This window comes from Panicum virgatum, chromosome 5K (genome assembly GCF_016808335.1).
Source record: "Panicum virgatum strain AP13 chromosome 5K, P.virgatum_v5, whole genome shotgun sequence".
In the NCBI taxonomy this organism is placed as follows: Eukaryota; Viridiplantae; Streptophyta; class Magnoliopsida; order Poales; family Poaceae; genus Panicum; species Panicum virgatum.
The window spans coordinates 60,608,226-60,623,196 of NC_053140.1; the positions used below are offsets into that span (position 1 = coordinate 60,608,226).

The 14,971-nt window shown below is 49.3% G+C and overlaps 1 protein-coding gene across 1 annotated transcript; it reads left to right on the plus strand.

Annotated features, from left to right (window-relative positions):
- The first annotated feature begins 7,477 nt into the window (after positions 1-7,477).
- LOC120709213 (cytokinin dehydrogenase 4-like) lies at positions 7,478-10,172 on the plus strand. Its single transcript, XM_039994758.1, has 5 exons — positions 7,478-8,277; positions 8,382-8,509; positions 8,614-8,874; positions 8,966-9,228; positions 9,321-10,172. The coding sequence occupies exons 1-5, from the start codon at positions 7,680-7,682 to the stop codon at positions 9,643-9,645; spliced, it is 1,575 nt and encodes a 524-aa protein (XP_039850692.1). The 5' UTR covers positions 7,478-7,679; the 3' UTR covers positions 9,646-10,172.
- The last annotated feature ends 4,799 nt before the right edge of the window (positions 10,173-14,971 follow it).

A 14,971-nucleotide genomic window follows, 5' to 3' on the forward strand; every position in this document is an offset into this window, starting at 1 on the left:
AAAATCAAAATAAAATTATAATATTATTATCATCAACATTGGTCAGAAAATAACAATACTATAATTAACTTCAAACCAATATTTTTCTTCTCCTCTATTTAAATTGTCCCGTTGGTTCTAATTTAAATAGATGATGAGACCTTTACTTTGCAGCGGAAACATGTAAAATTCTATGTACAAAGACACTACTGTACTCTTTTATTCTCCTAAGCAATATACACGTTGGTGCAAAATTGAATGGAGAACAAACTGTGAACAAAACCATCTAAATATCATTCAAAATGCCTGTGGAAAAAATGTTGAAAATATGTTGAACTTTGTTACTGTGCTGGGAGGCCCAGCGAGCCAGCCAGCGGCCCACGGCCCGCGAGTGCGCGGCGCGCTCCCCCGCGCCCAGGCCGCAACCTGGGCCTGGGGCAGGAATTCGGCCCGGTTGCGGACCCCCCTAGGCCTCATCTGGCCCAAAGCCGCGCGCGTCGCTTAGGGCCGTCGGATGAAATCCGACGGTGCTCCGTCAATTCCGGCCGGGCAAAACCGGCATCGCCGGTCAGCTGTCCAAAACCCTAAACCATTTCTCCTCTCATTTCCTTTCTGCGCACCGAGCGGCGGCGGCCGAAGGGGCGCCGCGCCACCGCGGCCCTCCCCCTCCTTTGCCAGCGGCTGTGAGGAGCAGCGCCGCCCGCACGTGGCCGCAGCCCTGCCGCCGGCCCATGGCCAGTGACCCTTCTTCTTTCCCCCTTTCTTTTCCTCCAACAAGCGGCAGCGGCCATGGATGGCCGGGGAAGGAGGTGGCAGCGCTGCCGCGGCTCTCTCGCCGGCGCGCGCGCTCGCCGGATGGTGAACGCGCCGCCGTCGAGCGAGCCGGTGACAGCGCCCTTTCTAGTGAGCCCGCGCACGCACACCTCGGACATCCCGATGGCAAGCGGCAGCGGCTCCTCTGGGTACCGAGCCCCGGCGAGCCGGCGCTCAGTGCTGTCCCGCGTGGCTCCGCAGAGACCTAGGTGAGTCCCGCCGCCTCTTCCTTTGCTAGGGTTAGGGTTGGTTCAAAACCCGATCTGTGTCTTTCGATCTGTTCTTTGATTCTCTCTATTCGAGTTTGAAACACTCTCTTCCAACTCAGTCTACTCACTAGAGAAGGCTCTGATACCAATGTTAGTCTTTCCAGGATCAACTAGCAGTAGATCGAATGAATAAACACTTTAACCTTGCTGGTAGCCATCTCTGTTTGCCATGGCGCCGCCGTCGACGCGCCGGAGTGGCTGATGAAGCTCCCCATGGCGTCGGGGCTCGAGGACGACGAACTCGGAGTCGAGGTGGACGATGGCGTTGTGGTGCTGTGGCGGCGGCTTCCCGTCGCTTCAGCGCCCCCTCTCTAGATCGGATTAGGGTTAGAACGGTGGGAATAGTGGCGGCGGCGAACCTCGTGTCATGTGCCGCATTCCCCACCTCCTCTATATATGGCACTGCGCGACGGGGGCCCACCAGCCGTCTATTGGGCTGGGCGTCCCCGATCAGGACGCGAGTCAAGGGCCTAGTTGCCGTTGGGCCAACTGGTGGAGATCAATACTAACAAGTAGCTCATGTCAAATTGAAGTTACAATCCAGTTTTAATCTCTCAACATACCATCTGCTGCTAGTTGCATGTTATTGTAAACGCTTTAATTTGTTGTGCAAGTAGGGCAGTAGGCTTATATGCATGTTTGCTTTTTGATTAGCTAGAAACTAATATCAGGCAGATTAATTCTGTCATTTGGCAGGCACTGCCATTCAATATTCTAGCTATAGTATATTCTTATCTGGCTGGTTATACAGTGTAAACATATCTTGTGGAAAATGGCAAGGTTTTGAGTTTATTTTGATCGATAATTCCAATATAATATTATTTTTGTTTGACACCTTCTCTTTTATCTCAGTGGTGTACTTTGTAGTTGACGTAAAAAGTTAGCAGCACAATGTTCAAAGATGCCGGCAATATGATGACAGAACAACAGTGAAGGTTAACTGTTGTCTACCTAAACACTGGACAATTATCAGGTGGTTTGGCTGCTGGATAAAGTAGTAAAATCATGCCAAGCAAGTGCAGAGCTAGTTGCTGCCTTAGATGTTAGACCACCTTTTAGGGTTGGTTCTGATGGCATCTAGCTTTTGACTACTGCAAGCACTGCACACAAGAAGCAAGCTATTGTTATAGTATTGGCAGCTTATGTATATACATGTTGGATCATGGGAATGCCTGGTCTCTAACCCAATCATCTGTATTATTGTACGCAGCCAACATGCATGTCCACCCTTTAAGATATTACATATATACAGTTTATTGCTCCTATTATTTGAGCATGCATACATGCTACAAAAACTAAAATAGACTTTTGATCCCTCCTGTTCGGCTGGCTGTGGCTGGTGGCTAGTGCTGATTTGCTGTGAGGGAAAAGTACTGCTGACTGGCTGGTGGCTGGTGGCAGGTGCTGATTTGGTGTGAGAGTAAAACACCGGTTGCCAGCAGAACAGATATGTACTCATTTTTCCTTCTGTTTGTGTTCAGACTTCGAGCTGAGGTAAGAATTGGCTATAAAAGGTCACGGAGATAGGAAACAATTTTCATTTTCTAATAAAATAATAAAACATGGGAATGCATCCACACACATAAGACACAATATAGTTTTCATAGTTTGGTCATATAGACCAACGCACTAGATCGATCGAGTGGTTACCTTCACGCTTCCGTTTAGTGAATGTTCAATTCAGTCGCTCTCTGCCATATCACACTCCATCTCTTACGCATGCATAGATGGCTTTGGCACTATTGATCCGATGAAACCTAGTCAAAAAGGGGTTGGAAAACAAGTAGCTAGGTTGCCGCCCATGGGTTGTTCGACACGACGGCTGATGTATATATATCTTCTTTTTCATTTGCACACAATGAGCGAGACGATAAAGAAAGAAAGCACGTATATTATTACACAAGGTGCTTTGCTTGGACCATCTTGTGGTGCATAACTCCTGACCCGTTACTACCAAAAGAGTGATAATAATATAGCTCTATATACAATGTCTATGAAATATCTATACAAGTCAGGTCCATAATTGTAGCTAATTTTATAAAGCTCAACCTTGTGAAGCCAGGTCCCTGATGAAAAACTGCCACTATTGGATCATCAAGAGTTTTTTCTTTTTATCTGATAACTTTCACCCTCTTAACATTTCCAGGAATTTGGCAATAACTTTTATAAAATGGTTTGACGATTCACGAAAAACTAGAGCAATATTCTAACCCAGATCAAACAATGTTTTAAAGAGCGGCCGGGTTACTGTACATGGAACTATAACGGTTCCCGAGAGCTGCGGCTGTGACTATTGTTGTAGTAGAAATAGCGGGCTATTATGGTGGCCTGAAGAGGCTGCCACTCCTTTAATATGTCTTAAAATTTTAAGAATTACATTCTTTGTTGTTGGTGGGGGGCCTGGAGGGAAGGTATCTACAAACCTTAAGACTTGCATTACAAGGACAAGAGTGCCACGTACCACTATAGCAACTCATGAGTTTGTCTACCTGCCATCCTCACGCTGATAAATCAGGAGAGCACACAAGAAGATCGATCCCATGCAGAGATCCCAGAACCAGACACAACAGTGGGCCATGCCCCCACAGCTTAGCTTGTGAGTTTGCTCATCATGTCAGGGCTTGACACGTCGTCCGCGCGCCGGGTCCCGCGGGCCGAAAGCTACCGGGGAAAATGTCAAGAAGGCCATGTGGGGGATGGGTCCCCGAAGTCCACTTCCGGGCGATCTCAAGGCCGGGCCGCACCGGCGATCGGTCTCCGGCGCCTTTTTTTCATTTTTATATTAAAAAAAATAAAATTTCAAAAATATATGACGAATATGGAAATTTTCAAAAATGTTGCCTGTCGGGGGGCGGGGTGACTGTCGCCCATCCAGTTGACGACAGGACCTAAATGTAAAAAAAAATTTACATTTAGGTCCTAGCGCCCAGGGCGCATTAAACATTGAACTTGTAAAATCGATATAAAATCGTAGAAAAATCGGAAAAATACAAACTCAACTGTTCTGAATTCTATGAAATAAGATCTACAACTTTTGTTACATAAAGTTTTTCATTTGATCAATGTATTTAAATAAAGAAAAATAGTTCTTGTACCTAGAAAAATCTGAAATAATTCATTCGGTCTAGTTGTGCTTATCTAAAATTTACCAAACTTTTTTTATAGCTCTTAGGAAATAAAATAATGGTACTGTAAAAGTTATGGCTTCTAATACTCAGTATAGAAGTATGGATAAATAACCCATTTAAACTAGACATATTGCAAGATCTAATTTAAAAACTTATTCTAGAAATGTTTTCTGGGCCTACCAATTTTGTACAAGCCTATGCTCACCATATGCAACACTCTGGCCAAAGATGACATGCATCCAAAGGATGGATCTTGAGATTTAAATAAAAGTGCATTAAACTGGTATTTAAAATAGAGCAAGATACATTGATCAAAATGAAAAACTTTATGTAACAAAAGTTGTAGATCTTGTTTCATAAAATCCAGAAGAGTTGAATTTGTATTTTTCTGATTTTTCTACAATTTTATATCAATTTTACAAGTTTACTGTTTAATGCGCCCTGGGCGCCAGGACCTAAATATAAATTTTTTTACATTTAAGTCCTGTCGCCAACTGGATGGGCGACAGGCACCCTATCGCCCATTAGGGGCGACAGGCACCCTTTTTGAAAATTTCTCTATTTGGCATATATTTTTGAATTTTTTTTAATATAAAAATGAAAAAAACGCATCTCCGGCCGCCTCCATCCTCCCTCTCTTGGGCAAGTCCGTCAGGTCTCCCCCATGCCATGCACATGCATCAGCATTCCTGTCTCTCTGCGTCACAGTGCTTGGCTTGCTCACACATCAGCTTCGTCAGTCAGGGCACACGCTGCAACAGAACAACGCCACCTGTGCAAGATGGCGTCTATCATTGATAGCACACACGGTCGGTTGACTCGTCGCACATTCATTCTGTGTATTATTACCACATTTAAGTTCAAAAAAAATTATTACCACATTATTCCAGGAGTACTTAAATTATTTGCAAGCTCCTCATTATCTGTTTCTAATTTACAGTTGATCAAAAATATGTTGCAGTGACAAATTCGATTATTCAATTTAAATTATATGTTCACTTGCGTTCCATTTGACCAGATAAATGTCGAAAAGTAAAGCACAAGCAAAAGGAAACAGGAATCAAATGCGTATACATATTTGTCGATGCCACGTAAGCTCAAACCACAGTGTACATTTTAGCTTTCCAGCTCTGCATATACTCATCGTGTGACTGTTGTCGACGAATCGTGTGGACGACATGGGCACAACGGTGCATTGCAACGGACGGGCGCCGTCAAGGTCAAATGCTCAAAATAAAGGTGTCATTTTGCCAATCAATGGTGGTGCCATCCATCCACGATCCACCAATCTTTTTTGGTGTGGTGGTTAAGTTGGCCCCAACTTGAAGGCCAGCTCCACGGTGGCCGTGTTCTCGAAGGGTGCCTGCCTCGGGTGAGCACTAAGCAATAAACATGCATGTGTGTGTATTTTTTGCTGTTCGGCTGGTTATGGTTAGTGGCTGATGCTGATTGTTGTGAGATAAAAGTACTGCTAGTTGGTGACTGGTGCTGATTTGGTGTGAAAAAAAAACACAGCTGACTAGTTAGCTGACAAGTCAGCCGAACAGAGTTCTTTGCCTTCTTTTTCTTTTGTTTTGACAAAACAACAGATCCATGATGCCAAGGCCGCCGTTAGGCTTGTTGTTACTGCAAGAAAAACTTTAATTATTCACTTGCACTGATGTGTGGCATGTTTGTCTGTCCATGGAAAACTCAGACAAATTAAAAGGTTTATAAGTGGTTTTGTTTCACACGCAGAGACGCGGTTTCAGGGTACACATTCTAGATCTTTTTAGGTTTGAATATAGGCAATCTAGATCTTTATAATTAGCAGCACGTACTACTAGTTGTTAATTTGGCACGTGAGAGGGACGGAGGAGAATCTCCGGTGTGGTGGAGTCTGCCTACCAGGCATGCGGCGGCGAGACAGGATGGCCGTGCAGGCGACGGTCAAAGTGGCGGCCTCTCCGCTCGATCTGCTACCCCTTTGCTTGCTTGCTTGGTGCTTCCTAGTGCTCGGCCGGACCGGACCACACCACACCACACCACTTGGTCGCGTCCCGATGCGTTACCGTCCGCCGGTGTCCATCTCACCCAAATTCGTGACGCCAACAGCGAGATCGTTCGCCGCTGCAAGTCACAAGCGCTCTCTGAATTTCTGATCAGCTAGCTAGCTCTTGTCCGTGTCTGGCTCCTCGAGTAGTGGTCGATCTGGCTGGGCTCTGGGGCGTCCACACACAGAACAGAATCGGCAGAATCGGATCGCTTGCTGTGCCGCGTACGCATCGTGTACGTAGATCACACATACGTTGGGGTTGGGCAGCAACAGCAAACGCGACGGACGGTCCATGTAGTACCCACAAAGGTGGTTGCGCATGTGTGCCCATGTTGCCATCACCCCAGATGCTATTGGATCCGGGAAACGAACTTGTGAGGACCCCTGCCGGCTACTGGCTGCTCTCCTTCTCATCAATTCCCGGACGAACAAGCTAAGCTCAGTTTTTTTTTTTTTGTGGTAGCTGAGCTCAGCTCAACAACGATGGCATGCACAGCTAGCTAGCTACATGGGAAAGGAAACACGGGGTGATGAGTGAAACGGGGCATGTCAAGTGGGGAAAACATTTATCATCTGAAAGCTCCTGGTCCTCTGGAATTATCAATTACTACTCACTACTGCCAGAGACAGACAGAGAGGGAGAGAAAGAACTATCCCAAGTAATCCATGTCCATACGATTGAGCTAACCGAAAGAAAGATCAACTCCAGCGAGCTTTGCCTTGTTTATTCATTAGATTAGAGGGGCGGTGAGGTAAGAAGCAGAGGCCCAGCCGAGCTCCAATCCAACAGCATATGACTAGCGACCAAAACATACGGATGTCCTGTGGGTTTGGGCAGGGACAGACGCATGCAAGCCATGTGACTGTCTGGACGCTGGGAATTGGATAGCCACTGATACTGGAACAGAGGATCCGCCCCCCTTCTTTTCTGTGAGATCGCTCGCCTCCTCCCCATTAGCTAGCTTGTTAAGTAGCCAACACATGTTCCTCCCTTGCTCAAGATAGGAGCTACAAAGCAAGAACACCGTGCTCTAAAAAAAGAAACTTTCGCAACGCACCACTAGGCCATGTCTGTGTCTAATTTGCAAGCAACAAAGCCAAGCCGGCAGGCAGACAGTCGTCAGTCGTCACACGGTTTTTACCAAACAGCCAGCGCCCAGGACTGACTTAGTTGACCGCACCACTGACTGACGCCTCACGCAGCTCCAGTAGTCCAGCCCCCTCCTATATAGAGAGCCCCCCTCCCCTCCCCTGCATGGACAACCACCACCGCCCTTTCTTTCTCTCTCTCTCTCCGTCTCCTGCTCTTGTTGCACCTCATCAGGAACTACAAGAAGCCCTCTCTATATCCACCTTCAAATTCCAAGCTCCCTACCAACCTGCCAAACTTCTATCCTTTTGGTTGGGTTGTTCAATTATAAATAAATTGAAGAGCCAGCCGGCCGGCCGGCCACCATGAGGCCATCCCTGGAGCACTGCTTCAAGCTGCTGCTGCTGCTGGCGCTTGGCGGGGTGACCATGCACGTGCCCGACGCCGACGTCCTCTCCTCCCTCGGGGCGCTGCGCCTCGACGGCCATTTCAGCTTCCACGACGCCTCCGCCATGGCGCGGGACTTCGGCAACCGCTGCAGCTTGCTGCCGGCCGCCGTGCTCCACCCCGGCTCCGTGTCTGACATCGCCGCGACCTTGAGGCACGTCTTCTCCCTGGGCGAGCGCTCGCCGCTCACCGTCGCCGCGCGCGGCCACGGGCACTCGCTCATGGGCCAGTCCCAGGCCGCCGGGGGGATCGTCGTCAGGATGGAGTCGCTCCGGGGCAGTGACAGGCTTCAGGTAGTCCATGGCAGTGGCATGTCTCCGTTTGTGGACGCCCCAGGAGGGGAGCTCTGGATCAACGTGCTCCACGAGACCCTCAAGCACGGCCTGGCGCCCAAGTCATGGACCGACTATCTCCATCTCACGGTCGGTGGCACCTTGTCTAATGCGGGGGTCAGCGGGCAGGCGTTCCGCCACGGACCGCAGGTCAGCAATGTCAATCAACTGGAGATTGTGACAGGTCTCAAACGAACCCACAAAAGCATTGAACTAGCTAGCTAGGAGCACATAACCAAAGATAAAAACAGTTGCTGATTCCCATGTCGTGACTATACCAAAATGCAGGGAGAGGAGACGTTGTTACCTGCTCGCCAGAGGAGAACTCTGATCTCTTCTACGCTGCTCTCGGCGGGCTCGGTCAGTTCGGGATCATCACCAGAGCAAGGATTGCTCTTGAGCCTGCTCCAAAGATGGTAAGTCGATCAACAGGCAATTCAGTTAAGTGAACCATTGGTTCCATTCAATATATATAGGGCATGCAGTCATGTACTAAATGGATGGATATTTACTATGCCAGGTGAGGTGGATCAGAGTTCTTTACTCGGACTTTGCAAGCTTCACCGAGGACCAGGAGATGCTGATCATGGCAGAGAACACCTTTGACTACATTGAAGGTTTTGTCATCATAAACAGGACAGGCATCCTCAACAACTGGAGGACGTCCTTCAAGCCACAGGACCCAGTCCAAGCAAGCCGTTTTCAGTCAGATGGAAGGGTTCTATACTGCCTCGAGCTAACTAAGAACTTCAACAGTGACGAAGCAGATATCATGGAACAGGTGAGTTCATTATTTCCGTTTGCACCGAGATGTTGACATGTGACTTCATCATCCCTTGATAGTAACTGTAACATATATATAAATGTTTCAGGAAGTTACTGCACTGCTATCTCGACTTAGATACATCCGGTCTACTCTATTCCACACCGATGTCACGTACCTAGAGTTCTTGGACAGGGTGCACACCTCCGAGGTGAAGCTGAAGGCACAAGGCCTCTGGGAAGTTCCACACCCTTGGCTGAATCTTCTGATCCCAAGGAGCTCAATCCAAAGATTTGCTAAGGAAGTCTTCGGCAAGATCCTGAAAGACAGCAACAATGGTCCCATTCTGCTTTACCCAGTGAACAAATCAAAGTAACTTAACTTCACTTGCAGAATTACTGTCTCAAATAAGTTAATCTAGTTGCGGTTTAGATTGCTCAATTGGTCTATTCATTTTGATGCAGGTGGGACAACAGAACGTCAGTAGTCATACCAGATGAGGAAATTTTCTACCTGGTGGGGTTCCTTTCTTCAGCACCGTCTCTCTCAGGTCACGGCAGCGTTGCACATGCAATGAACCTGAACAACCAAATAGTTGAGTTCTGTGAAGAGGCCGATATTGGGATGAAACAGTATCTGGCACCCTACACCACACAGCAGCAGTGGAAAGCCCACTTTGGAGTGAGTTGGGAAACATTTGAACGGAGGAAACACACGTATGATCCCCTAGCCATCCTAGCACCAGGACAGAGAATATTCCCAAAGGCGTCATTGCCGTTGTCCTTGTGACAGTACCTGCTATTTAAAGGCTTTTGTAGAGCATATGTTGTACAAAAGTGTAGCTAGCCTGAAGAACACATTATAGCGACTTCTTAGTGACCGAAGATACCTGGAAGCAGTACTTCAAAGTGGAGTAGCGTCACTTGAACTCTGACCGGTGAATGCAACTTTGGAGGCAATCATTGGAGAATTGTAGGGTTCCAAGTAACACGCGCAACCCAGCTGTTGTTACAGCGTAGATTTGAGCTGTGCTGATCAACTGATCACTAACCCGTGTCCCAAGGAACTCATGTGGAGTTCTTTGCATTTTCAGTTAACGACAATGCAGAAAGTAGCATGAGAGTAGATCCTTGATTAGCAAATAACACTGCCCGTTATTTCACATGTAACTAGCCTCTCATCTCAGGACTGCCTGCATAAAGGCAGCTGGTTACTTTAGCCTATGACTCAGAACATTATATGTGCATGCCAATTGCCAAAACAGTGAAGCTGCTTATCAATCATGATGTCTGGAAACGGAAAACATTTTGGAATTATCTTGACTTGTGCATTAACTATTATAAGCATGTAACATGAATTTGAATAAGAAATCAAGAGCGTAGTTATTGAAACTGAATTAAATGTGAAATGATTCTCATCAAGCAGAATTATAGGTTTGCATGATAAGTTGATAACTGACATATCAGTTTTTATATCATATAGCAAGCAATAATAATGTGCTGCCATCTCCTAATTGTTGTCAGCAGAAAAGAAAGAAAACCAGAATATTGAATTCAGACTCGTAAACGAAAGTAAATTACACCATTATAATCTGTATATTGAACTGCGTGTGCAATACAGGTTCTGCTCATGTTGGTACTAACAGAAGTTCTCATATACATGGACATTCATATCCAACAACAGCATAATATCCAAAGATGCTTCCTTGCTTCAAATTCATACATGTAGTTCTTCGAGTTGGAATAATTCCACCAACAGGTTGACCCAAAAGCAATAATATTCAAATGAATTCATGCCTGTAAAAGGGCCCAGGTGGCCAGGAATCCTATTCCAATGACCAAATACAGTTTTAATCTAGCATTCCTTTTTGTTAAAAAGCTTATGAAGTACTTAGTTGATAACATTGATGTTTAGCGGGCAGGCTATTGAAAGTAAAACACTAACAGTGCTTTGAGGCCATACATTGAGATGAACTATAAATTAAACTAAAAGTTCAAACTTACTGCAATGTGGAAGATAAAATAAGTAGTGCATAAACATATTTTTGGAATACAGAAAAGGAAAGCATAACATAAGAAGCAAGTGAATAGTCCAGATTATCAGAGGCGAAGAACATAGACCATTCCTTTGATCAGACCTTAATTAGATAAAAACAGTATTATGTATACTATATAGTAGTGATATTACTACAGGACTGCATGCTCCAGAACAAATACACAAAAAGCACTGAAGAATGTAGGAGTGTTATGTCAACTACAATGAAGCCTGGTCAGTTGTTTCGTATAGATTTAAATCCACACTGCGAGTCTCAACTGAATCAAACACAACAGTGATTTGTTGATGTTCATTGTCTGTTAGATGCGGATGTAACAATATAAATATCACTGTTGAGGTTACGAGACGTTTCAAAATTGGCATACTACTGAATAGAAACTACGAATTTAGATAAAATGGCACAATCAAATCTTCTGCGATAACTATGTGAACAATCTTATCAGCTGCCAACATGATATTAGATATGAACCAACTCTGAACAGTTACGTTACAACTATCGAAGAGCCAATTTCAAGTTTAGTCTTCCATGAAGAAAACTTTTCCAACTTTCCCTATACAGTTGAGCCCTTCTATTTACCATTTCAAGTTTTCAATCACCTACTCTATTAGTTATCTGTCATAATATGCAGATTTCCTTTCAATTTTTTTAGACTTTTTAGTTGAGCTGCAGCTGCAGCTGCAGCGGCTGCTTCAAGCACCCTTTATGTGTATGTCAATATCTAATCAGTTCGTGTAATACTGAACGAAAACACATCCATCAGTAATTACCTCACCAACTGTACATAGGGCCTTTCTACTCCTTTTCTTTCTTTCTGTTTTACAGCCTAGCTCTCCTCTGGAAGTATCTTCTTGTAACTTGTTCTTTAGCTTGTTTTTAATAAAAATCTTTACAGTGGGAGTCTCCCTCGCTGTGTTTCCGGTTCAAAAAAAAATTACCTCACCAACGGGAAAAAAAATCTTCTCTGGCCTCTATTACCATCACCAATTTACACTAACTAATAGCTGTCTACCACAGATCCCTTTGATAACTGATAACAGACAGCCCTTAATAGCAAATATCACCCTGTAAAAATCTCAATCGTCAAGGAGGTAATACCGAGTTTATAGCATCTGATGTGCATCTACTTATTGCAGATGCAGTTACTGTGTCATAGATTTACCCACCTTTTAAACTACATTTTCCGAGTGACATTGATGGCAAAGAATTGAAGGAAAGGAACATGTCCTCTTCTCCTAGTTGGTGATATGTCACCCCATCCATGTCAAAGATAAGTTGATTACTGTCAGCAATGTTACTTCTGGCTGACCGCATTGTTACTGTCAGAGTCTAATCCACCTTATCCTTCCAAGATCAAACGAGAGGCCACATCAGAAGGATTCGGTACAATCCACAGCAATAATGCAGGCCAAATTCTAAACGCGTGCGCACATCTTACAGCTCCACTGTATTAGCAATAACGAAAGGATGGCCTATATTAACAACTTGTGGGGATCAAAACGCGACAAAGCAACAGTTGAAGCACGAAGAGAAAAAGGCACTTCACCTCCCGATTTTACCCGTAATATCCCATGCCTGTGCACCATACGCAGAAGAATTCGTACAATCCTTGTTGTTGTATCAGCGAAATTCGATCCGATTATCCGATAGGCCCAACGCCAGTTAGTTGAATTCGAGACCCCACTCTATCAAGCAGAACACATATGATATGATAACTCCTATCCGCCGTGGGCAGGGAGCGCTCGGAGCAGCCCTGCGCTCCGCGAGCGGTCCTGGGACGACACGTGAGTGGAGAAGCCCGACGCGGGCCCCGAGGAAAACGCCGTCTCCTTCTCGCACGTCGGGTCCGCCCTGGCCCCGCATCAGCACGACCGCGCAGCACCGCCTCCGACCTCGGCTTCCTCCTCTGCCTCTTTCTCCTTTTCCCCTTACTCTCAGCGCCAGCGGGCGGAGATCCGGCCAGCGCGGCGGAGCATGGAGGTGGCCGGTGATGTGGGGCGTGGAGGCGGACCGGAGCGGGATCCAACCTTCCCGTGGCCGGATCTGCCGAGCGTTGCGCAAGGAACCCCATGAATCTCGCAAATCCAAGGATGAGATGGAGTGCGACGCGCACTCGGCGGATGGAGGTCGGCGTGGCGGCCCGCGTACTCGGCCGGCGGCAGCGAGGCTCGCTCGACGCGGTTGCCGCCCATGCGCTCGCCCAGCGGCAGCGGGGGCACGGATCGGCCGGCGGGGGCAGGGGCCAGCGCCGCTCACCCGCTCTCCCGCTCCAGCGCGGCCCCTCCTACCTGCTCGCAAGTGCCAGGCCTGCGCGGGGCCATTGCCGAGGCGCGGCCCGCACGAGGCCATGGCGGAGGCGTCGCCCCTCCCCTTCTACCTCCGCCGCGCATGGGCCCTACAGCGCCTGCGCATCCACGGCGCGGGCCTCGCTGGTGCGCTCGCGCCCTCCCTCGCGCACCTCCCCGGCGGCGTCCCGCCCATCTTCCGTGTGCTCGCGCCCACGCTCCGCAAGCTCAACCTCAGCAGGAACGCAGGGAGGGACGAGAGCTTGGCGCGGAGCTCCACCGCCAGGTCCGCCGCTCGCCGGCTCGAGATGTAGGCGCGCAGATCCGGGGAGCTCGCCTGCCGTAGCCTCCGTCGGGGGCGACGACGATTGCCATGGCGCGCGGCGGAGCTCGACGCGCCCCGCCATGGCGCGTCGCGGAGCTCGACGCAGCCCACCATGGTGCGTCGCGGAGCTCGAGGAGGCCCGCCATGGCGCGCGCGCTCGAGGAGGGAGGGAGGGAGGGAGGCGGCGCCGGGTACAGAGGCAGAGGCGGGGCGCCGGGGAAGGAGGAGGAGACCGGCACTTCCGAGGTTGACGGGGGAGCGCCGGCCTGTTTTTTTGTGGCTTTTCTCCTTTTTTCTCTATTTTTGCTTTTCTCGTCTTCTTCTTTTTTATCTTTGTGCTTTTTTTCTTCACGAGGCGGAGCGCGTGATTCTACCTAGTACTCTAACTTCTATACGGCGTGGAGAGGGAGCCCTCTCCGCGCTCCCTTCCCACGGTAGCGACACGTGGCGCCACCAGAGAAGACGCCCGACGCGAACCGTCCGATCGGTCGCAAGAGGTTGATCCAGGCCGCTCCTTGGCTTTTTTGCAAAAAGATCCTTCAGTTTGTTTGTAATCAAACCCGCCGTCCATGTCTTTTTTGCAAAAAAAAAAAAACCAGCCGCCTACCCTCCAAACAACCGCCCTCCCCCCTCCTCCGCGCACCCTCCCTCGGCCTCCCTCACCCCCTCCCTCTCAGCTAACCCTAACGTTCCTCGCCGCCGCCCCGCTGCACTCCGCCACCGCCGGCGGGAGCCGCCCTCCGCCCCTCGCCCTCCTCTCCTACCACCGGTCGCCGTCCTTGGCCACCACCCCTTCCCGGGCTCCCCACCTCTCGACCCCTCCCCCCCCCCACCTTCGCCGCCCCTTCGAACCCCGTCATCCGCTCCGCGCCGCTGGTGGCGGGGGATCCGACCGGCGGCGTGCCCGCGGCGGATCTGGTGCTCCGCACTTCGGCGCCATCGTCCGTGGAGGTCCCCGCCCCGTTCAACCCCCTGCTCCACCCCGGTCGCCGCGGGCCTCCGCCTTGGCGGATCTCGGCGTGCAGGCGTGGGATCTGGCCGGTGACGGATCTGGCCGGCGGCATCGACGAGGAGGCACGCAGGCGGCGGGTCTCCTAACCTCCCCACCTCACGCCCCCTGTCGCCGCCGTCCCCTTAGCCCTCCTGCTCTCTCACGGTCGCCGCCACCGCCTAGCCCCTCCGCCAACCTCCGCCTCGCTGGATCCGGCCATCCAGGCGGCGGATCTGGCCCGCGGCGTCGCCCCACGCCACCCTCCTCCCCTGGCGCCGCCCGTCGCCGGTCACCGCCTCCCTCGCTTGGGCTCCTCCGCACCGCCGCCGCCACCCCCTTTCCCCTCCCGCTCCCTCATGGTCGTCGCCGCTGGCCCGCCCCGCCGCCGACCTTCGCCTTGCCGGATCTCGACGTGCCGGCGCTGCCCGTCGCTGGTCGCCACCTGGCCTCCTCCGCCCACA

What these genes read in the sequence shown, in the direction of transcription:
- LOC120709213 (XM_039994758.1), top strand. Translation starts at nt 7,680, where the DNA reads ATGAGGCCATCCCTGGAGCACTGCTTCAAGCTGCTGCTGCTGCTGGCG. An exon ending in TTGAGCCTGCTCCAAAGATG is followed by an intron (nt 8,510 to 8,613) that starts GTAAGTCGATCA and finishes TTACTATGCCAG; the next exon opens with GTGAGGTGGATCAGAGTTCT. An exon ending in AAGCAGATATCATGGAACAG is followed by an intron (nt 8,875 to 8,965) that starts GTGAGTTCATTA and finishes TAAATGTTTCAG; the next exon opens with GAAGTTACTGCACTGCTATC.